This window comes from Chrysemys picta, chromosome 20, assembly GCF_011386835.1.
Source record: "Chrysemys picta bellii isolate R12L10 chromosome 20, ASM1138683v2, whole genome shotgun sequence".
NCBI classification, from domain to species: domain Eukaryota; kingdom Metazoa; phylum Chordata; order Testudines; family Emydidae; genus Chrysemys; species Chrysemys picta.
The window spans coordinates 1,984,222-2,011,382 of NC_088810.1; the positions used below are offsets into that span (position 1 = coordinate 1,984,222).

Below are 27,161 nucleotides of genomic sequence, written 5' to 3' on the forward strand. Positions count from 1 at the left end.
CGCGGCGCCGCGCGCCCCTCCCCTCGGAGAGGCGGAGCACAGAGAACTCTCGCGGCGCCGCGCGCCGCTCCCCTCGGAGAGGTGGAGCACAGAGAGCTCTCGCGGCGCCGCGCGCCGCTCCCCTCGGAGAGGTGGAGCACAGAGAGCTCTCGCGGCGCCGCGCGCCGCTCCCCTCGGAGAGGTGGAGCACAGAGAGCTCTCGCGGCGCCGCGCGCCGCTCCCCTCGGAGAGGTGGAGCACAGAGAGCTCTCGCGGCGCCGCGCGCCCCTCCCCTCGGAGAGGTGGAGCACAGAGAGCTCTCGCGGCGCCGCGCGCCCCTCCCCTCGGAGAGGTGGAGCACAGAGAGCTCTCGCGGCGCCGCGCGCACCTCCCCTCGGAGAGGTGGAGCACAGAGAGCTCTCGCGGCGCCGCGCGCCCCTCCCCTCGGAGAGGTGGAGTACAGAGAGCTCTCGCAGCGCCGGCGGCGCGACTACACGCGCTGTGAAGTCCCGAGTGTAGTCAAGGTCGGAGATCAATGGATCTGCTCTACAGCCTTCGCTAGCAGCCAGTTGGCTTTCGGCTCATGCACTAAGCTGGGGTTGTCGGCCTTACCCCAGTACAACCTTAATCCAATCCCCGGCGCGTCTGCATTGTGCTGCAGCCTTTGATTCCACGATCACACACTGTGCGTTCCCCACCGCAGCCCTGCCACGGTCAATACGTCTTTTCCTTCTCGTTGGGGCATTACCACAGCCGTATTTCCCACCCGCCGTTCCTAGCCCGCGCTGCCCTGAATGATTAATGACACCTCCTGCGCCTCTCTGTGGAGTTCTCGCCCCGGGATCTGAGGGCATCACAAATATTCATGACTTGGTCTGTGCAACAGCTTGGTGGGACCTGGGAAACTGAGGCACAGCGGGGCTCCACACAGGGAACATCTCCCCATGCACGTGGCCACACTGCTATCCACAGCTCAAGCATAGCTAGCGCGGGTCCCTTTCCCCGAGCTGGGCCGGACCCTTCCCAGGTGCAGTGTGGATATACTCCAAAGGGTTGACACGTCCTCCCTGTTTCCTCTTTGGGGCGAGAAAAGGCTGCAGGGCCAGAGCGGGGCAGCTGTTGGGAATGGGGGAGGGACCTCTGGGGACAGAGTCCTTGGGCACAGCCTAGCTGGGCTGCCAGAGGCAGAGAGTGAGTGGGAGTCGCAGTGCAGTTGCTGATTTCCAACATTGTCTCTGTTAAAGCAACCGGGCCCCCCTCGGAGGATATTTAATCTCCCAGGGTCATAGGTGGCAGGTTTGTATCATTTTTGGTGGTGCCCAAAATGGTGGTGCCCCCCCCGCTCCCGCCCTGTAAGCCGATATATATATTTTATTGAATAGTGTAAACGTGGACTGGAAGCCGTAAGCATTTAAGTGCAATGTTTCGCTTTATTGCACAATATCACGATCAGAAAAATCCACTGTTGATTATTAGTGGTCCTACAAATCAAGACTTTGTTGCTGGGATAAAATGAAGCTACAACGCATCGGTGCCACAAGATTACAAGGGTCAATTAAAAGTGGAAAGTCAGAAGCAGCACTTGCTTGTTTCAATATACAGTATTATATTTTGTTGCACCTGTTGTGATGAAGTGGGAATGTTCTTAATGTTTTCTCTGAATACTGTGTGGGTGCCTCAGTTTCCCCTGCAAGGTGCCAACTGAAGGTGTTGGGGACAAAGATCAGGTGGCCTTCTTGTCCGGAAGAGACACAAAGGCCAGAGGAGGGAGTGTCAGTTTGGAGCTGGCTCAGGAAATAGGGAGAGGACCAGAACTTGGGTCTGGGCTCCCCACCCCCCAAGATGGACCTGACTGAGGGGTCCTGTTTTCTGTACCTACAAGCTCTGTTTTAGACTGTGTGCCTGTCGTCTAATAAACCTTCTGGTTTCCCGGCTGGCTGAGAGTCACGTCTGACTGCAGAGTTGGGGTGCAGGGACCTCTGGCTGCCCCAGGACCCAGCCTGGGCGGACTCGCTGCGGGAAGCGCACGGTGTGGAAGGGCATGCTGAATGCTCCGAGGTCAGACCCAGGAAGGTGTAAGCTTCTTACTCTGGAGACAGTATGCTCAGAGAGAGGAGGCTCCCCCAGAGTCCTGACTGGCTTTGTATGGAGTGGTTCCAGAGCATCCCAGCATCCCCTTCCACACCGTGCGCTTCCCGGAAGTCCGCACAGGCACTAACACTCCCTCCTCTGCCTTTGTCTCTTTTCCAGGCCACCTGATCTCTTTGTTCTCCAACACCTTCAGTTGGCACCTTGCAGGAGAGCGGCCCAGGCCATTAGTTGTCCGGAGACAGGGTGTTGGCCATTCTCTGTGCAGACAGCATCATGCTGGCTCTCTCGGGCTCTACAACAATCACACCCCCTTATCCCACCATCTAGATCCTTAAGAAATGCATAGGGGAAACTGAGGCACCCACACAGTATTCAGAGAAAACATTAAGAACATTCCCATTTCGTAACACCTGTATACGACTAGTAATACGCTTTAAAGGGTGTAAAATAATCCAGTATTGTGCTAAACACAATGATACTCCAAACTGACCACCACCTTTAAGTTGTGTGTTTTTCCCCTCAGGTGAGGGCTCTGGGGTGGGGCTGGGGATGAGGGGTTCACAGTGCAGGAGGGTGCTCAGGGTTGGGGTGCTGGGGGCACAGGCTCTGGGGTGGGGCAGGGCTGGGGATGAGGAACTTGGGGTGCAGACAGGCTGCCCCAGGCTAGGGCCAGAGAGGACTCACCCCCCATTGGCAGAAGCAAGCTCCAGGGGAGGGACCCCTCCTCTTCCCCCGCAGCACAGTCACTCTGCACCACGGTCACTGCACATGCTCCTAGGGCCTCTCTCAGGTCCAGAAAGCTCACTCGCCCCCCCCTATGGTGGGTACCAGGGGGGGGTTGCCATCACGTGTGGCCTCCCCTGCTGCCGCCCCTCACCATAGCCTCACTGCCCCTTGCCCAGCGTGGGGCAGGAGCGGGGACTGCAGGGTGGTGGCTGTGGGGGGGGGGGGGGGGCAGGGTGTCACAAAATTCACCCAAGCCCCAGCTGCGCAGGTGTAGGAAGCCCCCCTCCCCAGTGGCATAGTCAGGTTCTAACATCAGGGGGAGCCAACACAGAAAAAAAGGTGCCCCCGACATACCAAATGACTAATCAGGTCGCAGGGTTCACAGTGTTCTAACAAGAGATTATGCTATTACCATTCTCCAGTCAACTTGCACACTACTCTTCTGAATTAGTGATAATTCACAGAGAGAGAAAGAAGAAAGCTGAATTTAGAGAACAATTATTAACCAGATTCCTGGTTATTCTCCAGCCCCTTTGCTCCAGTCCATAGCACAAAGCACCATAAACCCAGTAGAAACTGGCCGCCCCTACTCAGGGCCTGTTTCCTAAACGCTGCTGTCATGGGACATTCCCCAGGCTGGGGGTCACCCCCACCCCAGAGGTGGCTGCGTTTCAGTGCTATCCTAGCCTAGAGGGATCTGAGGTCCCTTGGCATGTGAGAGAGAAAGAAATGTACCAGGGTAGTACCTAGAGCTCAGGGACCCGTTGCGCCAGGCGCTGCACAGACATGTTTACACAGTCCTGCCCTGAAGAGGCTAGATAGATATAGATAGATAGAGGCCTTTGGGGATAGCTAGCTGTAGTAGGAAGAGAACCTGAGACCTAAGCCCTTGAAGAATCCGAGGCCTGGTATGAGGCAGGACCTGCTCACAGAATTGGGCAAGAACAGGGCTGGTATTGCAGAAATACACATTGCTAAGAAGTGCTAGGCACAGAGCACTCATGCAAACACATCCCGATATCAAATGATACCAGAATATCCCGATACCAAGGATGGTACAAAACCATTCCCCATGGATAACAGGGGCACACTGACCCCTCCTAAAAGATAAGGTCAGGATGACAGTACGTAACAGAGATGTTTTACTCAAACCAACATGTACAAGGTAATCAGTAATAACTAGCCACATCAGGAGACAGTAACTATGTCAGAGGGACAGTATGTAACTTCTTTGTATCGGGGCATGGGGATGTATCTCAGAGGGAGTATCTTTGTCTAGCCTAGGGAGGAACGGAAAGTCCAACCGTTCACTGAGCTGGTCCATTGTTACGGGCATACCTGTATTCGTGGTCTGGTAGAGTCTGCGGGATACTAATACCGTGCTTCGTCAACAATAAACCTGGCTGGGTGCCTTCGTCTCTGAACGGATCTTGTGGCCATTGGGCAGTTCGCTCGAGGTCTGCTGTGCCAGCTGTCTGCACAGGGCTAGGGCGGCACACAGAGGGAATACACACACACACACACCCCAAACTCTATGAGCATCCAACCACACATATGGGGACAGATCTCATAGAGCTGGAAGGGACCCTGAAAGGTCATTGAGTCCAGCCTTCACAAGCAGGACCAAGTACTGATTTTTGCCCCAGATTCCTAAGTGGCCCCCTCAAGGATTGAACTAATAACCCTGGATTTAGCAGGCCAATGCTCAAACCACTGAGCTATCCCTCCCCCCATAAGTAGTACAAACATTGAACCCGCCCTTTTCTTACTCCGGCCCCACCCACTTGTCACCATAAGACTCACCCCCTGGGCTATTACTTCAGGGGTCAAGATGGACACATGACCAAAGCAAGGGGTGGTATGTGACCCCTCTGAGAACTCCTCTACCAAGTGGGGTCAGTTTCAGCCCATAAGACCTCCCTGAGAGAAGATCTGACCAATGAGGGCAGGTTCTGGGGTGGGGTGACCATCCCAAAAGGGGTCTGTGTGACCTCTCTAAGAACTCCCCCCATTGTCCTCTACCAAGGGTGTTTCAGCCCCCCTTAGGGCATCCCATCAGGGAAACGTACAATTAGAATAGGCGTAGTGTGTGGGTCTAGGCTGGAACCCCCCCAGTCACTGGAGTTTGAGAGTGATTTTAAGTACATCTTAACAGCAACAGACATTCTGTCTAATTAAGCCTGGGCTTTAGGCCTAAAAGACAAGATGGGCAGTGAAGTATCCACGGCCTTTAAGGCTATTTTCAGCAAAGCTCACATGCCTCAAAAATGACAAACCGTTCGGGGGAAAGAATTTTTAAACAAACCTTCGAGCAGACTGTTAAAGCGGCATTAATGACGCTCCCCATTTTGCTACTAATGATGAAGTCAAAGCGGGGGTCATGGAGCTATTTAACAGAACTTTAAAATCTCGGCTGTGAAGATATTTTGCATCCCACCAAACCATTCGCTACCTCGACGTGTTCCCTGAGTTTATAAAGAGTGACAGCCAGAGCGTTCACAGAACTCTACGTACCAGACCCGCTGATGTCAAGCCCTCAAATTCTCTGAAGGTATGTGTAATGGGTCAGCCTCTCGCGAGCACCCTCTTTTCTCTGGCCGATATACCTGCAATCACAGTCTTTCATGGGGCGGCACCCACCTCTCGTGGCTGGTCCCCTTTCTCTCGGTTAGGTGTGACCTGATTTTCTTTTTCAGTCTTACATTAGGGTAGCAGCTGCCTCTTGCAAGCACCCCCCGGCTGCTGGTTCTCTCGGCTGGTCTTCGGCAGCTCAGTCTCCGGCCGAGTCGCTCACGCTGTCCCCACTTCCGGGGTATACAGTCCCGAGTTCTTATCACGGCCCTGGTATGGGGCTGCAGCTTAAATGCTTCTCCCCCGCGGCACTGCCTTCTTCAGCCACCCAGCCGGGGTCCATCTCGGTACTCGCAGCGGGTGTCCTTTTCAGCAGCCCTCCCTGGGCTCAGTCTGCAACCAGACCAGCAGGGCCCATCTCAGTTCCCTCCTCAGGTCTGGCCAGGTCCTGGGCATAGTCCCTTGGGCTCAGTCTGCCCGCACTGAGCTTTTCATGGTCCTGCTGCTCGTCCAGCCAGCCAGGCACCCGGTCCTCCCTCATCAAGTCTCACTCAGCCACTGAAGGCTCTGCTCTGCGGCTTGCCTTTTATCTGGCTCTTCTGGCGCCTTATTGGTCACTTCATCAGCCCCTCTGATTGGCCGCTCCTTTGCAACCACTCTAGGCTGCCTGGAGGACTTCTCGCTGCTCTATTCTGGGGCAGGGTGATACAGGACAGCGAGGCCTCCAGCGGGGGCCTCCAGACCTAGTCCACCCTGCCACAGTATGGAAAACAGTTTACAGAGACAGTTTTAAACCCGGTTGTTGCCCCTTTTAGAAAAGGCGACCGGAAGAGCTTTTGAAAAAGGTTTGTGGGGGACTTTTCCATTCCCCTGTTACACTGTGTCCCCGTCCAAGAAAGGAACAACCAGTTTGTCACCATCCCCTATGATAAACCGCATTACCTGACTGTCAGTAAACACCACATCCACGCAATCCCCCCAAAATAAAAACAGACCAGAACAGACTTTGCTATGGTGACCCTAATAAATTATGGGGACCCCACCATCTACAGCAACTATGATAAAGCCCAGGCTGGATACGTCCTTCCTGGATATCATGGGGTCCCGGTGATGTACGGGGCGGGTGTGGGTGGAATATTCTGTAGCCTCTTTCGAAACGCTGTACTGCTTTTGAGGAGGGGGCTAGAGATTATTAAATCCCCCGTAAAAACTGCTGCTCAGAACATAGCTAGCGACATGGTAGGCTACGTCTCCTGCGATGTTCTGGAGAAGGTGGGGAGTCCAGCTGTGCAGGAGGGATCGGGGCTGACGTACATTAAAGGAGGAAGAGAGAGGGAAATGTGTCATACTTGTGATGCACAGGTCCCCCGAAACCCTTTAAAAGAAGGGCTTTGATGCGCAGGGCCGGCCGTAAGCGAAAGTCCAAGAGGAAGCCTGGGTGAAAGAGGAGACGCCCTCCACCTGCTAAAAGAGAGAAATTGTAATCAACATGGCTTCTGTTTACTGCGGGTCTGAAGAGTGCCCCAAATCCGGACTAGACTTGTTCCAAATAGCCCCTACGCAGACCAGCATCGAGAAAAGCATCTACGTTGAGGTGTCGCCTCTAGCAGCCGTTACGGAGGCTGCCCCATGGACGTTTTTATAGCAGGGAATGGCATCGATTATATTAAACAGCCCGCTCTGTAGCTTTGTTGTGAGATTGTGAAAGGAGACGGAACCGAACTCACCAGGGGGGCTGAGGTGGGCCTGGTGAATTACCCCATGGAGTCTATTTTCAGGCAGTTGGATGTCACTCTGGGAGGCTGCCAGAGGGTGTTGTGAAGGCCAATACTATAACGGGGTTCAAAAGGGAGCTAGATAGATTCATGGAGGATAGGTCCATCAGTGGCTATTCGCCAGGATGGACAGGGCTGGTGTCCCTAGCCTCTGTTTGCCAGCAGCTGGGAATGGGCGACAGGGGATGGATCACTTGATGATTCCCTGTTCTGTTCATTCCCTCTGGGGCCCCTGCCATTGGCCACTGTCGACAGACCCAGTAGGGCCGTTCTTATAAGCAAAAGCAACAACTGTTACCGTCACAGGGTCTTTATAGAATCGGTGCTCAATTACAGCCACCACACCCTCGCCACACAATTTTCCGCCGGCCTGTTTTCTAAAGACAATCCCGGACAACATGGAGCAGCAGGGCTGGGTGGCAAGAACGGAGGGTTTGTGAGGTGGGTAAAGACCCCTGCTCTGTCGGCTGCAGCTATCACTGTGTGTTTTCCTTACATCGCCATAGCAAGGGCTTATCTTTGACCAGATTTTAAAATGGTGTTCAGCGACTTAGAGCAAAGTGACCAGAGGGTGATTTTAGAGGTGCTGGCCGGGGCTCGACCCTCTCTGGGGCGGTGGGGAGCCACACCGGCTCACTGCACACTGCTGAGGTGTGGGGAATTAGTCCGGCCGCGGGAGTCTTTCCGGGCGGCCCTTGCGGTAACCGGAATAAGCACCGTAAGCCCAGGCCCTGGGTCAATACGGGACAATACGGAGTCGGGGGGGGGCAGGGCCCCGTGGAGTGTCCTCTTTTTTAAAACCTTAAATATGGTAACCCTACCATATTGCCCCGCCCTGACCCGGGAGGGGAAGCGCCTGGCCGGGGGTGCAGGGTCTGGAGGTCTGGGGGCTGCCCGGCAAACCGTGAAGCCGGTAGCGCTCGGGCAGCTCGGCTCTTCAGCTACACAGAGCTGAGGTGTCTGGGGGAGCGGCAGGCCTGGCAACTCCTCTGGGTAGTGAGCGCAGGGCAGGCCTGGCCAGTCCTGGCCTGCACCTTGGGTCGCGGTGGTTTCCCAGTTGCGGGCTAGGCTGGAGACGTCTGGCCTCTCCGGCAGCTGGGGCCCTACTGAGCTCTGGGGGTGAGCCTTTATATTTTCGGGTCACCACCTGACCCTCTGAGGGGCGGGCTCAGAGCTCCCTAGCTCCGCCCACTCTGGCCTCCAGATGGGCTCGTCCCACTCCGGGACGGCGGGAAGCCACACCGCCTCACTACCGTGACGAATTTCGTAAAATCTCAAGTGAATCTAGGCTCACTCAAAATGCGTTTCAACAAGCCCAGACGCTGTCTCTTGAAATGACTTTCAGAGCCATGTTTCTGAATAAAGCACCCCAGGTGAGGGAGCGGGGAAGGGCGAGTTTTTTTTTTTTACAATGACCAATTCAGAGAAAGTATACACAGATATTTTATTTTTTTTTTTGGAAAAGCATAGAAGTGTTTTTTAAAGCAAAACATTACCATTTCTAAAACTACTTTCTTAAAGCATGAAAAACATTAGACACTGAGCCATTTGGGTCTTTTAGCCAATTTTTGCCTTTTAAGAGGCAAAAAAAAAACGGGGGAGGGGATAGTGGTGTTTTTTGATCACACTGGTGTCGGTGGTCGAGGCCTGCAGGCATTCCCAAAGATCTCTGCTGGCCGCGTTGTCTGTGATGGAAGATGGGACATTCAGCTCTGCCATGGCGTTCATAAACACATCATCAATAATAATAAATCATTAAACCGACAGATACATGTTTAATGCGAAATGTTGAACGTCTTCTTCGGTCAGCAAATGACAAAATCTTGCTAAGAAAAAACACTAAAAGTTAGAGCGTGTTTTGGGAAATACAATGTTGTTGTAAAATAAAATGCCAGTTGAAAATAACTGTGTGAAGTGTGGTTTTTATGAAGTTCAAGGAATGTGCGGGTTGTCAAAAGGGAAGTAGGTTGCCCCCGTAGTATACCTGCAGTTCGGTTACCGTTTGTCAAAAACAACAAGAGGTATATGAGCGGCCAGTTCCTCTAACAAAGGCCCACCCACCTCACCAAGCCCTGGCGCTTGTGCACGAGGGATATAGGCTGTTGGGGCATCTGGACCATTGCAAAGCAGCCCCAGAACCCCTCATAAATCAAACCGTCTCCCGCTTCGGCTGGACCTTTTCATTCCTCCCCCCACCCAAGGCCCTCTGCATTAGGACTTACTCATGATTCCTTTGATTTCAACAATGTCTCGGGTTTCTTGTCTACCGGTTCATGTTATTTAATGCTGTACAGCATCTCGGGTTACTCTTTGCATAAAAGTGTTTTATAAAAACAAAACAGAAAAATATTCTCTAGGGGCTTAGACAAGATAATGATCAACACAAGTGTAATTGTTGCTTTGCAGGTCCTGCTACAAAGTATCTTTAAGTTGTTTTTGTTAATATTTCTGATAGGTCGTAGGATGGGGGAGATAATACCTCAGAAAGTGGGAAGTGCTTCCGAATGACAAACGCTTGCCCGTGTTAACACGCAACAAACACGGAATGGCTGCCTACAAAACTGTTTCACTAAAAGAGTTATCAACATTCCCCCTAAAACTCAGGACTGCTTTCTTACCCCCAGGGCCTGAGCTCTGTGGCTTTTTTAAAAATGTGTTTGTCCTCAGTTTAGATTTAAAAAAAAACATTAAAAAAGAAGAAAGTGTGTGTGTGCGCACGGGGGGAGCGGGGGCAGACTTCTCATCTCTGGTAATAAACAACTAACTTTTTTTACATAAGCTAATTTTTCTTGTGTTTTTTGTATAAATCCAAACTTTAAAAAACAAGCTTGTTTATTTTTTTGTTACTTTTGTTTTTTTATTAAAACACATCTGTAAACTCCCCTCAATTGCCAGTTTTCATATTCTTACCCAGTTGCAGTTTTGGTACTTTAAAAACACTATTTTTAAAAGGGTAGGCTAGTGTCTTAAGCCTTTTTAGTTCACTAAACTTCTACAAAACATCCCTAAGTGTGGCCTTGTTTCGTTACAGCTCAGTCAATACTGATTTTTCATGTTCAACTTTTAGAAAAACAAACATGATGCTTCAAATAGGCCTCACTGCATACAGAATATCCTATAAAACGGTCATGTTATGTTACATCTGGGTCAATGCTGTATTTTCATGTTCAATGTTAAAAACCCGTTATATAATGAAACACTGCATGTTTGGCAAGTGTTAAAAGTGTGGGGGGAAAGTCGAGGGGTGTTCTTCAGACAGGCTATCTCTGGGCTTCATACAGTCACAAAGCCACGGTTTTTGTCTTTTACAATCAGTAAATGGAATAAAATACTTGTTATAACTTTCACAAAGTGTCTTTCGATGCAATCTCACCATTGGTTAAAACTTTAACAGAGTTTAAAAAGTTAGGAAAGAAGTCTCTGTAAAAAAACAAGCAAACTGAAGGGGTGACCCTAGAGCCTTGCGAAGGCAGACTATAGTGCATGGAGCACTGGCTAGCCGAATTGGTCGTATCGGTTTTTAACATGTAGAAAAAGCCACAGTGGTTTTCACTCTGGGGTGTTTCTGCATGCTCATTTCTTTTTAATTGAAACACACCTGTAAAATGTTAAATAAAGGGCTCTGTCTTCATTTAGGTTTGTCTTCTAAGTGTTTATTCCTTTACAAAACTTAATATAACTTTCACTTGTATGTGTTAAAAAGTGGGGGGAGAAGCAGCCTTCTTATCTCTGATCCATTGACTCACACAGGCTGTTTTTGCTAACAGTGGCTTTGCTGCAAAAGCACACTGCTTCAAATTGTCCTCACTAAAAGATGACCGATGTTAGTCTAAAACATAGGGGGAAACTTTTAAAAACTGTTTGTTACTACGGGCTTATGGATTTAACCTTTATTAAAGCACCTATGTAAAAGGGCTACATGGCAGGAAAGATGCTTGGGGGAGGGGGTCTGTTTTTTTAGATACGAATAAGGCAGTTAAAGGGGAGGGGTAGTGAGGGGCGGGGAGGGAGATGGCTCTTGTATACAAATCTTGGGACTATAGGATTGGTTCAGCAAAATGTATTCTATGATGCAGGTGTACAACAGCATCTGATTGGTCCGATCCAAAGGCAGAGATAACTAACCTGAGGGGTTGTGAGTCTTGGGAGCTCCCTCCTTCCCCAGGAACAGCTGCAAGGGTAAGATCTCTCTCTCTCTGACTCAGCCACGGCCTGTCTATTTTTGCCCTTTGCAAAGGGGTTTCGTTTCCCTTTTCTTGCCCTGTTCTCTCTTTTAACTTCTCTTTATATGTTTCGCTTTTATTTCACTCTTTTTAAATGCTCTTTTCTTAACCTACCCTTATATTTCATATTTTAACTGTTTCTTTATTAACCAACTGTTATATTTTTTACCATGTGCTTACTAAACAGTCTCTGCTTTATAAAAATCCCTTTTTTGCCATGTGTGTTTTTTGTGTGTCAATTTCCTAGAATCATAGAAGATCAAGGTTGGAAGAGACCTCAGAGGATCATCTAGTCCAACCCCCTGCTCAAAGAAGGACCAACACCAACCAAATCATCCCAGCCAGGGCTTTGTCAAGCCGGGCCTTAAAAACCTCTAAGGATGGAGATTCCACCACCTCCCTAGGTAACCCATTCCAGTGCTTCACCACCCTCCTAGTGAAATAGCGTTTCCTAATATAGAATCATAGAATATCAGAGTTGGAAGGGACCTCAAGAGGTCATCTAGTCCAACCCCCTGCTCAAAGCAGGACCAATTCCCAGCTAAATCATCCCAGCCAGGGCTTTGTCAAGCCGGGCCTTAAAAACCTCCAAGGAAGGAGACTCCACCACCTCCCTAGGTAACGCATTCCAGTGTTTCACCACCCTCCTAGTGAAATAGTTTTTCCTGATATCCAGCCTAGACTTCCCCCACTGCAACTTGAGACCATTACTCCTTGTTCTGTCATCTGCTACCACTGAGAACAGTCTAGATCCATCCTCTTTGGAACCCCCTTTCAGGTAGTTGAAGGCTGCTATCAAATCCCCCCTCACTCTTCTCTTCCGCAGACTAAACAAGCCCAGTTCCCTCAGCCTCTCCTCATAAGTCATGTGCTCCAGCCCCCTAATCATTTTCATTGCCCTCAGCTGGACTCTTTCCAATTTGTCCACATCCCTTCTGATGCAATACTCCAGATGTGGCCTCACCAATGCCGAATCGACGGGAATGATCACGTCCCTCGATCTGCTGGCAATGCTCCTACTAATACAGCCCAATATGCCATTGGCCTTCTTGGCAACAAGGGCACACTGCTGACTCATATCAATATTTCGCTGCATTTCTTCAGTACAAAAGAAATACTAGACAAAGTATCCTGAAAAAAAGGAAACATTATGTCTGGGCATTTCCAGAATTAAATGCTTTGTTTTTTTTTCAACTCAAAGTGTCCTTTTGTTTCAAAACTGACAGCAATTTTTATTTTAAACTAATTTTAAAATTATATTAAATGCTTGAAAATTAAACAAAACCATTTTCTGTTTGGCTTTTTCAGTTGGACAAGAAATTGGGCCAACTCAAAACAATTCCCCCCCCCCCCCCAATCTATTAGAACTGCCAGTGACCCAAAGATCTGTTATTTGTGCATCTCTGTTGCCTGGTGCTCCACCCTGCCCTGAATCTCGGCTGGAATTCCCTTTCCTTCCTCATTTCGGTCTTGACTCTCTCCTCTTCCCCTCTGGCAGAGTTCACTGTGTCAGCCGTGAGAAGCTCCATTCAGCTCCGAGCCCAGCCCCGTGGGCCTCCCAGCACCAGGATGGTTTCCTTCATCCTCTGCCTTTTCCCTGCTCTCCTAGCTACGAGTGCACAAGGTGAGTCATCCGCTGCTGTGGCCATGTAACCCCCCTGGGCTTGGACCCTTTATACCCCACAGATCCTCAGTCAGGGGAACATCCAGCATGTGCAGGGAGGGGGGATTAGCTCTGTGTGGGGTACAGAGCCTTGTCTACACTATGGTTACTGTAGCCACTTAGCCACATTGCTGTGGGCTATCTGGGCCGGCAGAGCCCCATAGTGAAGGTGTCGCCTGTCCCAATGGACGGGGTTTTCCATCCTTCTAGGAACTCACCTCCCCGAGCGATGGTAGTTGAGCCCAGGGAAGCATTCACTCGTCGACCTGCACCTACTCCAGGGGTTAGACTGGTCTAGCTGTGGTGCTCAGGGTGTGGATTTTCACACCCACCCCCCACCCTGAGCGCCACAGCCATATCACCCTAGCTGTTTAGTGTAGACCAGGCCTGAGGGACACCGTTACTGGATACTGCCCTGAATTCTTATTTCCACGAATGCCCCTCTGCACTGCTTTGGCAGCAGAAAGGGGACTAAATATAGGAGTAAATGACACTGCTAAGGGCCTGAGTGTAACCTGGAATCGCACCTACAATTTCCGGTAGCAGAGGGCTCGCCAACCTAGGAAACAAAGACACAATGAGATCCAATGGCTGAGAGTTGAATTTAAACTAATCCAAAGTGGAATAAACCCTGGCAAAGCTTCTCAAGATGGGGGTGGGGGTGGGCGGATTTGGGGAACAAGGGGCAATGAACGTCCTTTTGTTCTATTTTTTTCCTGGCAATTTCCATCCTTCCCATCCCCCACAGACTGCGAACGGCTGGGCTGATCCAGAGGGCTGTGTGCTAAGTTGGCTTCACCTTAAGCCATCTTTATGTCCCAGAGGCTCGGGGCCATGTAAACAGGCTATAAAACGGAGGCACCTGTCCATCAGAGACCCTTCCCAAGGGGGATCAATCCCCACGTGGCTATGGGCAAGACAGCTGGCTTCTGCACCCCAAACCTTTCTGTCAGACCCCTCCGCTGGCCGGCTGCCAGCCCAGAGAGCCTGGCTGCACTCACCTCAATGGAACTTCTCTGCTTCTGTGCAACATGCTAACGTCTGAATCCTGCATCCGACCAATTCCAATAATCAGGCATCACTGGGCAGAACCCTATTGATTTTGGGGAAAATGAGAGAACTGGAAGAGGGAAATCAGAGACACACAGAGCCATTGGGTCTGGCCAACCCAGCCACACTTTCAGCCCCCTCTGTAATTGTGTGTAGATCACAGAGTCGGTTGGTGGTGACAATGACACCTTCCAGCGCATCAACCCAGCCAGCCCAGCGTCCCCATGGAGCTTAACATGTTACTCCCTGAGCAGCTGATCTCCCAGACAGAAAGACGGGTGATGGTGGGGGGAAGAATGGGGGGTACACAGCAGCTGTGGCACGGTGGGGGGAGAATGGGGGACACTGGTATGGGGGATGGGGGCACACAGAGCCCCTGGCATAAGGTAGGATGGGGGGCGGGGAGCTAGCCAGGCATCCCTGCAATGGAAGGGGATGGGTGAGGCATGCGAGGAGTTTGTGAGGGCCACAAGGAGCCCCGGGCGGCTGTAGTGGACTCAGCCAACACACGCTGCAAAGCGAGCGACTCTCCAGTACTGTGAATACCTGCACAACGGGAGCCACATCTGGGGTGGGCAGAGTTTATTCTGTGGGCGGAGCTTGTGAAGAGCCCCATCTCTTTCACCCATCCCCAGTCTGATCCTCTGGGTACCACTGGCCCAGGGGCTGAAAGTGTGTAATGGCTGAGTGTCGCTGAGGAAATTGGGTCCGTTAACCCCACGGCTTGTTTGGAGCAGAGGGGGAAGATTGGGGCTAAGGGAGGGGACACTGTTACGCCACAGTAAGAAGGAAACACTTGTTCTTGTTTTTTCTCCAGCGGCGACCCTGACATGCAAAACCTGCATTGGTTCAGCAGACGCCTGCCGTACTGCTCAAGGGACCTGCAGCGTAGACAAGGCTACAGGTAGCTGCTATTCGGTGGCAGAAGAAATTACACTGGGTAGGTGACACTGCTGTCAATCCGGGCACATCCTACTCTGCAGTCTGTCACCAGCCTCACCGCTAAGGCCAACCCCAAACAGTCCATCGACAAAGCACGGTCACCCGGCGTTGCAAATCTCCCTTTGACTTCAGGGGGGCCAGGATTTCAACCCTTGTGCTTTATTTATTTTTATTCACGGAGTTTCCTTCTCCACAACAGACGTCAAAAAGCAAAGTGAAAATGGCCGTTCTGAATCATGTTAAAAACTGGAAATTGGCACTGAGATCCCTTGTACACTGTCACCTTCCTCCCGATGTCCTGTCTCAGCTGTTCGTCTCCTGCTCAGGGCTGGAGCTCTGCCTTACACATTTTTTCCCCTTGCTTGGGATGCAAATTCAAGATGTTTTTTGCCCTTTTGACTTAAAAAGATTCCAAACCGTCTCCATGTTCAACTCCCTGAGGTCCTCGCACTAGCGGATTTCACTAGTTCCCTTCATTTCGCAACGTTTGCCCTTTGAAATCGAAAACCTCAGTTACAGACCTGGTATTGTTCATCCTCCCATTGAATTAAAGAGATTTAAGATTCCTTCCATTTACCCTGCAAGAAGGATGCATAGCACAGCTTTAACGTAGTCTGTCATTACCTATCTATCTATCTATCCCCATACACCCCCCGCCCCCATACACGCATCTCTCCCTCTCTCTCTCTTTCTCCTGCCCCACCCTCCCCTCTCTGACCACACTCAGGAAATTTTCCCAGCACAGTGAAACATGGGTTGATTAAAATTTCCACCCACTCAAGATACGGCTTCACTGCAAAGTTATTGTGGGCTGTGACCCGGGGTTTAGCCCTAGTTCCCCCACCATCCCCTACTACCCACACACAAACCCCTTTAACCTCCACCACTTGACTGAGGAGCCCGTCAGTACATGTTTGTTCCCCGGGTAGGTTCTGGCAGACGGGGATCACGTCACCCCCAAACCATCTCTGTGTTCAGCTCCACGGATCGAGCTCCTGGCGTCTCTCATGCTAAGGCAGATTTTCTAACCCTTTAATCGTCCCCACGGCTCTTCTCTGACCCCTGACTACGGGGGAGGGATAGCTCAGTGGTTTGAGCATTGGCCTGCTAAACCCAGGGTTGTGAGTTCAATCCTTGAGGGGGGCCATTTAGGGATCTGGGACAAAAATCTGTCTGGGGATTGGTCCTGCTTTGAGCAGGGGGTTGGACTAGATGACCACCTGAGGTCCCCTCCAACCCTGATATTCTATTCTACGGTGACCAGATGTCCCGATTTTATAGGGACAGTCCCGATATTTGGGGCTTTTTCTTATATAGGCTCCTATTCCCCCCCCCCCAACTTCTGTCCTGATTTTTCACATTTGCTGTCTGGTCACCCTACCACTGACCAACCTCCTTCCTGAATGGTGGGGCAGCGTTGCCCCAGGGCCAGACATGGAGGTATAATCGCCTCCCTGCTCCTCCTCGAGGTTCCCCTCCCAGCCTCTCAGTTCTGTTCTTTGTTTTCTTTCTTTACAACAGGTGGGGGAAAGATCACTGGCTTCTCCAGTGGCTGTTTAGATGACTATAATATTGTCATAAAAGGCCCCATCACTGTCACTGTTGCGAATGACACATATCTGCGGATCAACACCTCCTGGTGCAACACAGACAATAACTGTAACTCGGCCGTACCGGAAGGTAGGTTATGGATCTCTTTTACTGGCCCCATTTAAGGGCTTGTTCATCCAAACAATTAGACAGCGGTGAGCTGGGGTGTTTGTCACCATGCCTCGGTGGGTCACAACGGAGAGTACCAAATTCAGGACAGGCTGCTGGGGAAAAGGGCAGACACACCCCAAAACTGGTGGTTATTCTTCCAGGAGAAATACCAAACCAGCAACCAAAGTAAACTTCTGTTTCACCACACCACTCCTTAGGCCCTCCAGTCCTTGTATCACCACCAAAACCACTAGAGCAGGGGTGGCAACCTATGGCACGTGTGCCGAAGGCGGCACGTGAGCTGATTTTCAGTGGCACTCACACTGCCCGGGTCCTGGCCCCTGGTCCAGGGGGCTCTGCATTTTAATATAATTTTAAATGAAGCTTCTTAAACATTTTAAAACCTTATTTACTTTACATACAACACTAGTTTAGTTATATATTATAGACTTAGAGAAAGAGACCTTCTAAAAACATTAAAATGATGAGTGGCACGCGAAACCTTAAAACAAAGTGAATAAATGAAGACTCGGCACATCACTTCTGAAAGGTTGCCGACCCCTGCACTAGATGAGTGGTTATTTAAAACCAATTTTCTCAAACAAAAGGGTTCTTCTGATCCCAAAGGGCCAGCCACATACCCAGGTCAATATACAAGTCAGATCTTACACAATAGTCATGCTGGTGCCAATCCTTTAGTATCTAAAATCTAAAGTAGGGCTGTCAAGTGATTACAAAATTAATTGCAATTAATCACACTGTTAAACAAAATAATAGAATGTCATTTATTTAAAATTTTTGGATGTTTTCTACATTTTCAAATGTATTTATTTCAATAATAACACAGAATACAAAGTGTACAGTGCTCAATTTATATTTATTTTTGATTACAAGTATTTGCACTGTAAAAATACCAAAAGAAATATTATTTTTCAATTCACCTAATACAAGTACTGTAGTGCAATCTCTTTATCATGAAAGTTGAAATTACAAATGTAGAATTATGTACAAAAACACCTGCTTTAAAAAACAAAACAATATAAAACTTTAGCGCCTACAAGTCCACTCAGTCCTATTTCTTGTTCAGCCAATCACTCAGACACACAAGTTTGTTTACATTTGCAGGAGATAATGCTGCCTGCTTCTTGTTCACAATGTGACCTGAAAGTGAGAACAGGCGTTCGCATGGCACTGTTGTAGCCAGCATCGCAAGATATTTACGTGCCGGATGCGCTAAAGATTCATATACCTCTTCATGCTTCAATCACCATTCCAGAGGACACGTGTCCATGCAGATGACATGTTCTGCTCGATAATGGTCCAAAGCAGAGTGGACCAACACATGTTCATTTTCATTATCTGAGTCAGATGCCACCAGCAGAAGGTTGATTTTCTTTATTGGTGGTTCAGTTACTGTAGTTTCCTCATCAGAGTGTTGCTCTTTTAAGACTTCTGAAAGCATGCGCAACACCTCGTCCCTCTCAGATTTTGGAAGGCACTTCAGATTCTTAAACCTTGGGTTGAGTGCTGTAGCTATCCTTAGAAATCTCACACTGGTACCTTTTCTGTTTTTTGTGAAATCTGCACTGAAAGTGTTCTTGAAATGAACAACATGTGCTGAGTCATCATCCGAGACTGCTATAACATGAAATATATGGCAGAATGTAGATAAAACAGAACAGGGGACATACAATTCTCTCCCAAGGAGTTCAGTGACAAATTTAATTAACACGTTATTTTAACAAGTGTCATCAGCATGGAAGCATGTCCTCTGGAATGGTGGCTGAAGCATGAAGGGCCATACAAATATTTAGCATATCTGGCAAGTAAATACCTTGCAATGCCAGCTACAAAAGTGCCATGTGAACGCCTGTTCTCACTTTCTGGTGACATTGTAAACAAGAAGCGGGCAGCATTATCTCCCGTAAACATAAAGAAACTTGTTTGTCTGAGTGACTGGCCTAACAAGAAGTAGGACTGAGTGGACTTGTAGGCTCTGAAGTTTTACATTGTTTTGTTTTGAGTGCAGTTATGTAACAAAAAAAATTTCAACATTTGTGAGTTTCACTTTCACGATAAAGAGATTGCACCACAGTACTTGTATGCCGGAACTTTTTAAAATTGAGAAATAACTCCCCCTTTGTCTGTCTGTTGTTCTCTCAGCTGAGAGATAGAGCAGCAAGGTATGCTGTAAGCTTGGGACAGGTATAAAAATCATCAGCATCATACCTAGAAACTACTCCTTTGAAACCCCAGATATGTAAGTAGGTCAGGAATGTCTAGTTAGACGCGATCAGATTTAATTCTTCAGTTTGGGCTTGTGGATTCCTCTGTGCTAACCCCAGGTGCTGTTGGTTTGGTTTGTTTGCTTATAACCTTTAAGCTGGACCCCAAGAAAGTCATTTTTGGTGTTTAATCTCTAACAGCCTGAGTTTTCAGATGTTTTCATTCTTTTTTCAATAAAATTTACCCTATTTAAGAACACGATTAGATTTCTGTCTTAGGAGGTAAAGAGGCTGTGCATATGTTAATCAGCTGATACAACAGCTTCCCTTCCCTTTTCTTTTGTTTTCTTTCTCGGCTGCCCCGAGGGAGGGGTGGAAAAGCCGAGGGACGTCAGAAAAAATTGGATTGGCAAAAGGCAGTTTTCACTTGGGTAGTGGCAGCCTTACCAGCCTGGAACGGCCAGTATTAATTTTTGGAGTCCCTGTGGGCCCCACCTTCTGCACTCAACGTGCCAGAGTGGGGAATCAGCCTTGACAAGTGTAGATAGTGTCTTCCATTGTGAGCTCCGTGTTCTTTGATGGGCCATTCATCTTGAATAGTTCCTTCACAATGTGCTGGCTAAACACCTTGTTGGTGTTTCCACAGGAGCAAACATTTGAAATACAGGTACATAGTTAAAACAATGAGGAGTCCTTGTGGCAGCTTAGAGACTAACACATTTATTTGGGAATACGCTTTTGTGGGCTAGAACTCACTTCATCAGACGTATGGAGTGGAAAATACAGTAGGTAGGTATAAATATACAGCACATGAAAAGATGGAAGTTGCCTTACCAAGTGGGGGGTCAGTGCTAACGAGGCCAATTCAATCAGGGTGGATGTGGCCCATTCCCAACAGTTGACAAGAAGGTGTGAACAACGAGGAGTCCTTGCGGCATCTTAGAAGGTGTGAGTATCAACAGAGGGAAAATTACTTTTTGTAGTGACCCATCCACTCCCAGCCTTTATTCAGGCCTAATTTGATGGTGTCAAGTTTGCAAATTAATTCCAGTTCTGCAGTTTCTCATTGGGGTCTGGTTTTGAAGTTTTTTGAAGACTTTTAAGTCTGTTATTGAGTGTCCAGGGAGACTGAAGTGTTCTTCTACTGGTTTTTGAATGTTACAATTCTTGATGTCTGATTTGTGTCCATTAATTCTTTTGCGTAGAGACTGTCCGGTTTGGCCAATGTACATGGCAGAGGGGCATTGCTGGCACATGATGGCATATATCACATTGGTAGATGTGCAGGTGAACGAGTCCCTGACAGTGTTGCTGATGTGGTTAGGTCCTATAATGGTGTCCCTTGAATAGATATGCAGACTGAGTTGGCACTGGGGTTTATTGCAGGGTTTGGTTCCTGGGTTAGTGTTTCTGTGGTGTGGTGTGTAGTTGCTGCTGAGTATTTGCTTCACGCTGGGGAGCTGTCTGTAAGCGAGGACTGGCCTGTCTCCCAAGGTCTGTGAGAGTGATGAATTGTTTTCCAGCTTGGCTTAACAGTGAAATCGTCGGTGAGCTTAAACACAAAAAGGAAGCTTACAAGAAGTGGAAACTTGGACAGATGACTAGGGAGGAATATAAAATATTGTTTGAGCATGCAGGGGTGTAATCAGGAAGGCCAAAGCACAATTGGAGTTGCAGCTAGCAAGGGATGTGAAGGGTAACAAGAAGGGTTTCTATAGGTAGGTTAGCAACAAGAAGGGGCTCAGGGAAAGTGTGGGCCCCTTACTGAATTGGGGAGGCAACCTAGTGAGAGATGATGTGGAAAAAGCTGAAGTACTCAATGCTTTTTCTGCCTTGGTCTTCACAGACAAGGTCAGCTCCCAGACTGCTGCACTGGGCAGCACAGTATGGGGAGGAGGTGAACAGCCCTCAGTGGTGAAAGAACAAGTTAAGGACTATTTAGAAAAGCTGGACATGCACAAGTCCATGAGTCCAGATGTAATGCATCCGAGGGAGCTGAGGGAGTTGGCTGATGTGATTGCAGAGCCATTGGCCATTAATCTTTGAAAACTCATGGCGATCGGGGGAGGTCCCGGATGATTGGAAAAAGGAAAATATAGTGCCCATCTTTAAAAAAGGGAAGAAAGAAAACCTGGGGAACTACAGACCGGTCAGCCTCACCTCACTCCCTGGAAAAATCATGGAGCAGGTCCTCAAGGAATCCATTTTGAAGCACTTGGAGGAGAGGAAGGTGATTAGGAACAGTCAACATGGATTCACCAAGGGCAAGTCATGCCTGACCAACCTGGTTGTCTTCTATCATGAGATAACTGGCTCCGAGAATATGGGGAAAGCAGTGGATATGATATATCTTGACTTTATCAAAGATTTTGATACGGTCTCCCACAGTATTCTTGCCAGCAAGTTAAAGAAGTATGGATTGGATGAATGGACTATAAGGTGGATAGAAAGCTGGCTAGATCGTTGGGGCTGAATGGGTAGTAATAAACAGCTCCATGTCTAGTTGGCAGCTGGTATCAAGTGGAGTGCCCCAGGGGTCGGTCCTGGGGCCGGTTTTGTTTAACATCTTCATTAATGATCTGGATGATGGGATGGTTTGCACCCTCAGCAAGTTCTCAGATGACACTAAGCCTGGGGGAGAGGTGGATAGGGTCCAGAGTGACCTAGACAAATTGGAAGATTGGGCCAAAAGAAATCTGATGAGGTTCAACAAGGACAAGTGCAGAGTCTTGCACTTAGGATGGAAGAATCCCATGCACTGATATAGGCTGGGGACCAACTGGCTAAGTGGCAGTTCTGCAGAAAAGGACGTGGAGATTACAGTGATGGCAGATGACAGAACAAGGAGTGATGGTTTCAAGTTGCAGTGGGGGAGGTCTAGGTTGGATATTAGGAAACACTATTTCACTAGGAGGGTGGTGAAGCACTGGAATGGGTTACCCAGGGAGGTGATGGAATCTCCTTCCTTGGAGGTTTTTAAGGCCCGGCTTGACAAAGCCCTGGCTGGGATGATTTAGTTGGGGATTGGTCCTGCTTTGAGCAGGGGGTTGGACTAGATACCTCCTGAGGTCTCTTCCAACCCATATCTTCTATGATTCTATGATGGCTGGAAACCGGGTTCGGAGCCCTAGGGCTGTTCATCGCTGGCCAGTCTATTCCCATGGGCTCTTGTGCGAAAAATTCAAAACTGCCTGTTTGGCCATTTCCCAAAACAATTTGATTTCCTGTCGCTTTCAGCTTTTGAATTAGTGAACAATCACAACTTAGTGATCGCCGGCGTCACAGAGCCGTGGGAGGAGAACACATACGGCTGGGATATCGGCTCTGAGGGGCACAGCTTGCTCCGGGCGGGCAGGGACAAAGGGAGGAGGGGTTGCCTTGGATAGCAAAGGTGTCTGCACCTGCTCTGAGGCTGAGATGCGAATAGGAGACAGACTCATTGAAAATCTCTGGGTAGGGATAAAAGGGGAAAAACCAAGGGGGACCCATGGTCTGGTTGGCTACAGACCAGCAAACTAGGAAGAAGAGGTGAGTGAGGCTTTTTTAAACATCTAACAAAATCATGCAAAGCCCAGGACGTGGTGGAGATGGGGGACTTCAGCCACCCAGAGATTGGCTGGGAAAATAACACAGCCAGGCAGGTTGTCTAACAGGTTCATAGAATTCATTGGGGAAAACATTTTTTATTGCAATCTTCCCTTCCTTGCCATGGATTCAGGGCACCCACCATGCCCCCCTTCCCTCATTCCCCCCCCCCCCGTATCAGGTCTGTGTATATGCCTCATTTTCCCCTATTTCCCCCCCCCCGCCACTATCCTCCTTTCTGTCTGGGAGATCGGTCATTGCAGATGTCACCGTGTTACGCCCCCGGGGACGCTGGGCAGAGCGGAGATGGGGTGTCAGTGGGGCCATCGACCAGGGGTTTGATCTGAGACAATTGCAGAGGTGGCTGGGATGATCAGATGTCAGGGTGTGTGTGTGCGTGGGTGGGTGGGGGAGGGGATCCAATTTCTCTCAAAGACGGCAGGCTTCTGGCCCTGGGTGCCTAGAAAATGCCCAGAAATTCTGGAACCGATCGGCTGCCAGGTTCAGAGTTTGCCGTGTGACAGACGGATGCCGTCGGGCAGGGTAGGGACCTTTAAACGCTCGGGCAATGCTGGGCAGCGGGTGCACCGTACGGTTTGACCGAGGTTTAACCCACCCGATAATCATGTCTCTCTCTTTCGGTTCTCAGTGCCCAAGGGGAGCACCACCTTGAACGGGCTGCAGTGCCCCACCTGCTTTGCTCTGAGCGCCGATCCCTGTGACAGCCACATCGCCCCTTGTACAGGGGACGAGACCTATTGCATCGATTTCGCTGGGACAGCACGGAGAGGTAAATTCCGCCAGCTGGCCGCGGTGCAGGAGCTGCCCCGGGGAATCTCATGGCTGATGAAACCTAGGGCCAGTCTACACTAGAAGTGCTACAGCGGTGCCATTGTACCGCATCTGGTGAAGACGCTCTGTGCTGACGGGTGAGAGCTCTGCTGTCGGCACAATAAAACCACCTCCGCGAGCGGCAGTGGGGATGTCAGCGGGAAGTGCGCACCAGCACTTAGAATGGCGTAACTTACATCGCTGAAGGAAGTGGCTTCTTCACACCCCTGAGCGACATACTGACCCAAGCTGTAGTGTAGACAGACCCCTAGAGGCTCCCAGACCCATGGGCTGTGCTGAGCCCTTGGGCGGGTGGGAGCCGCCAAGAGGGATTTTGGCCGGAGGGAAGGAGCGAGGAATTTGGAAGTTTTTCCTTCCAGACCAGCTCCTCCCTCTCAGTGATGCCGCCCTGCTCCTGGAGTTATGACAATGCGTCTCTTGCCATAGGAAGGGTTGTTATGTCAATGATGCAGAGCTTAGGAGAGAACCCAGGAGTCCTGGCTCCCAGTCCCGCTGCTCTAACCACTAGACTCCACTCCCTGTATAAAGAAGAACAGGAGTACTTGTGGCACCTTAGAGACTAACAAATTTATTAGAGCATAAGCTTTCGTGGACTACAGCCCACTTCTTCGGATGCATATAGAGTGGAACATATATTGAGGAGATATATATACACACATACAGAGAGCATAAACAGGTGGGAGTTGTCTTACCAACTCTGAGAGGCCAATTAATTAAGAGAAAAAAAACTTTTGAAGTGATAATCAAGATAGCCCAGTACAGACAGGTTGATAAGAAGTGTGAGAATACTTACAAGGGGAGATAGATTCAATGTTTGTAATGGCTCAGCCATTCCCAGTCCTTATTCAATCCTGAGTTGATTGTGTCTAGTTTGTATATCAATTCCAGCTCAGCAGTCTCTCGTTGGAGTCTGTTTTTGAAGTTTTTCTGTTGTAATATAGCCACCCGCAGGTCTGTCACTGAATGACCAGACAGGTTAAAGTGTTCTCCCACTGGTTTTTGAGTATTTTGATTCCTGATGTCAGATTTGTGTCCATTAATTCTTTTGCGTAGAGACTGTCCGGTTTGGCCAATGTACATGGTAGAGGGGCATTGCTGGCACATGATGGCATATATCACATTGGTAGATGTGCAGGTGAACGAGCCCCTGATGGTATGGCTGATGTGATTAGGTCCTATGATGATGTCACTTGAATAGATATGTGGACAGAGTTGGCATCGGGCTTTGTTACAAGGATAGGTTCCTGGGTTAGTGGTTTTGTTCAGTGATGTGTGGTTGCTGGTGAGTGTTTGCTTTAGGTTGGGGAGCTAAGCTATTGCTCAGTGCGGAAGCTCCTGTTCTCAGTGTGTGTCCAGGACTCCCAGCGCTTTGGGGTGTTTATAAAATAACTAAACTGAACCTGGTCGGGCTGCCGGGGATGGTGAAAGCTGCACCTGGGCCATTCACTTTTCACCCTGGGCCTGGCCCCCTTCTCTTCCTCTTCTCCCTGAGATCCTGCGCCCCAGCCAGGCTGGAAACTGGAGCCCGGTCCAAGGAGCCTGAGCAGCTGTGGGGTGCTGTGCACCCTCTATCTGCCCTGGGCAGGGGACCCAGAGGGCAGGGACTCGGGCCGGGGGCTGCTCTCAGTCCCCCCACCCTGGGCAGGTGGAGAGGCCCAGGGTCCCCAGCCCTACAAGGGCTTCCAGCTTGGTTGGGGGGCAGAGCCTCGAGGGGAAGAGGAGGGGTAGGGGCAGGACCACAGAGGAGGCAGGGCCTCATGGCCCCCCACTTTTAGGAAGTCTCTGTCAACCCTGGCCTGGGAATGTTCCCCGGGGGTGCCGAGCGCTGGGGAAGGAGCCGCCCCCGGGGATCAGCTGGTTCCAAACTCCAGCTTCAGTGTCTTGTGGAGCTGCAGAAAGGGGCACGGGGGAGATGAGAGGGGACCAGACGCCCGCCCTGCCGTGGCCGGTTACAGCGAGAGCAGGGAGAGCACTGGGCAGGTGGGAACGGGAGGCAGAGGTGGGAACCGCTGGATGGTGGAGACAGAGGTTCTGGGAGCAGAGAAGGAACCAGAGCTGCCCCCGCCGAATAACAGGCTGATTTTCTCCATCAGGTTCAGAGAGATCACCATTTGCTGCAAAAGGCTGTGCTACTGCGTCCACAAAAGAGATTAAAGTTGGAATCACACTGTTTTCTGCCCTCTCCATGTTCACATTCACAAAGGTGATCTCCAAACCTGCGGAGAAAACACCCACCAGTGGGGCCAGCCCGGCTCTGGGGAAATTCTCCTTTGCCCTCTACCTGCCTGGCCTGACTGGGCTGCTGCTGGTGAAACTGCTCTCCTGAGCCCCTGCCCTGCACGGCCCACGCAGCCCCTGATTCCTGCCCATTGCAGCCTGAGCTATGAATCGTACTTTAAATTCTATTGATTGCTTATGAAGTCCCAGTGATCACTGGGAGGTCTGACAGGTTCTGGGCCCTAGATCCGTCCCAGTGTTATTAAAATTGCTGTTCAGTTGGGGACCCCGATGGGGCCTGTCGCAGCCCTCGCACTGGAGGAAACTTCTGTGTTTGTAATCGTTGATCAACACATTTAGCAGAGTCCCAAACGCTCCAGCCCAGCCCGGGGGACAGCGGTAATACAGAATGTCCATCTGAACCGCCCCATACTCGCACTGCCCCTTGCAGAACAACCGGAAATGTTAGTCATTGTCTTCCTCCTCACCATCACCTTCCTCATCATTACCAATGGCCATGATCCGGGCACCCCTCAAACGCTACATCTCACTCGCCTCCTGCCCACAGGCTGTGGTGCAATTTTTATAATATGTTACACAGATGCCATTGTGCCTAATGCCTATTCAGTAGGGGCTTCTCCCCTCCTCTTTATCTATATCTCCTCACCCTACCGATGTCGGGGTCCCTTCTCCGGTAGGTTAGGATGTTACTGTTGGTGTTACTAGGCATCACCCTAGGTAACTCGGGAGGGTGGAAGGCCACAAAGTGTCAATGAAGCCTTCCTGCACTGGGCCTATATGAACCAAACTTCTTCCATGTTTAAACTCTAATCAACCTCAAAAGCCAGGTACAATTGGAATATGTAAGCAACCAGTTATCTGTGTGCAACCCCCTGCTCACACCGGTATCAAGCGGTAATAATGAGGCCTGCATGTTTCTGGCTGAAGGGAAAAAGGACAAGATAACGATTTAAAGAAGTTACTAACAAGCTAGCCTTACAGCTGCCAAGAATGACTTAACTGCTTAAATGTAATTGTTATTTGCTTAGTAACTGTTACCAGGGAAGGAAGGGGTAGAGGGGGAGGAAGGGAGGGGAAGGGGAGGGTGAGGCTTAACTGCAAAATGTATAAAAGAAGAAAAACTGTTTTTGTTGGTGTACTTGATTGGAGACGTGCCTGTCTCCTAGCACCGCTTTGGGATCCCAAATAAACTTTGTTTGCTTCTCCACCCCTGGTGTGTTTATTGACGCGAAGCACACCGGGCAACGAACCCCGCTGTTGCTGTCCTTGGGCCTCTGTGCCGGCAACATTACTGATCTCAACTTATTATCAGATACGTCAATTCCTTGCCGTGGCCGGCTTGTGGTCAGACATCTGCAGAAGTTCCCATCCTACAATATCCCAAAGTCGGTGTTAGCTCATGTCCCGCTGGCTGGCTGGTGTCGCTATGGACAAACCGCCCCTTTCAACACTCTGTTCCCAATCCCCCAAAACTTAGGGGCGAGCTGTGATAAATAAAGTCGGGGGGAGGGGGGAGAAGGTGTAGCTCCCTTTGATGGAC

General features: G+C 49.8%; 1 protein-coding gene across 1 annotated transcript; it reads left to right on the forward strand.

The window, feature by feature from the left end:
* Nucleotides 1–11,190: 11,190 nt before the first annotated feature.
* On the forward strand, nt 11,191–26,828 carry LOC101934664 (phospholipase A2 inhibitor and Ly6/PLAUR domain-containing protein-like). The gene is made up of 7 exons (XM_005312289.5): nt 11,191–11,321; nt 11,613–11,769; nt 12,864–12,989; nt 14,896–15,018; nt 16,542–16,700; nt 23,181–23,321; nt 25,477–26,828. Exons 3-7 carry the CDS (start codon nt 12,935–12,937, stop codon nt 25,707–25,709), a joined length of 711 nt encoding a protein of 236 aa, XP_005312346.2. The 5' UTR covers nt 11,191–11,321; nt 11,613–11,769; nt 12,864–12,934; the 3' UTR covers nt 25,710–26,828.
* Nucleotides 26,829–27,161: the final 333 nt, after the last annotated feature.

Bases quoted from the DNA above. Each gene is read 5' to 3' on its own strand.
- LOC101934664 (XM_005312289.5), top strand. From the start codon at position 12,935: ATGGTTTCCTTCATCCTCTGCCTTTTCCCTGCTCTCCTAGCTACGAGT. The intron at 12,990-14,895 runs GTGAGTCATCCG...TTTTTTCTCCAG, and splicing joins CCTAGCTACGAGTGCACAAG to CGGCGACCCTGACATGCAAA. The intron at 16,701-23,180 runs GTAGGTTATGGA...TTCGGTTCTCAG, and splicing joins TAACTCGGCCGTACCGGAAG to TGCCCAAGGGGAGCACCACC.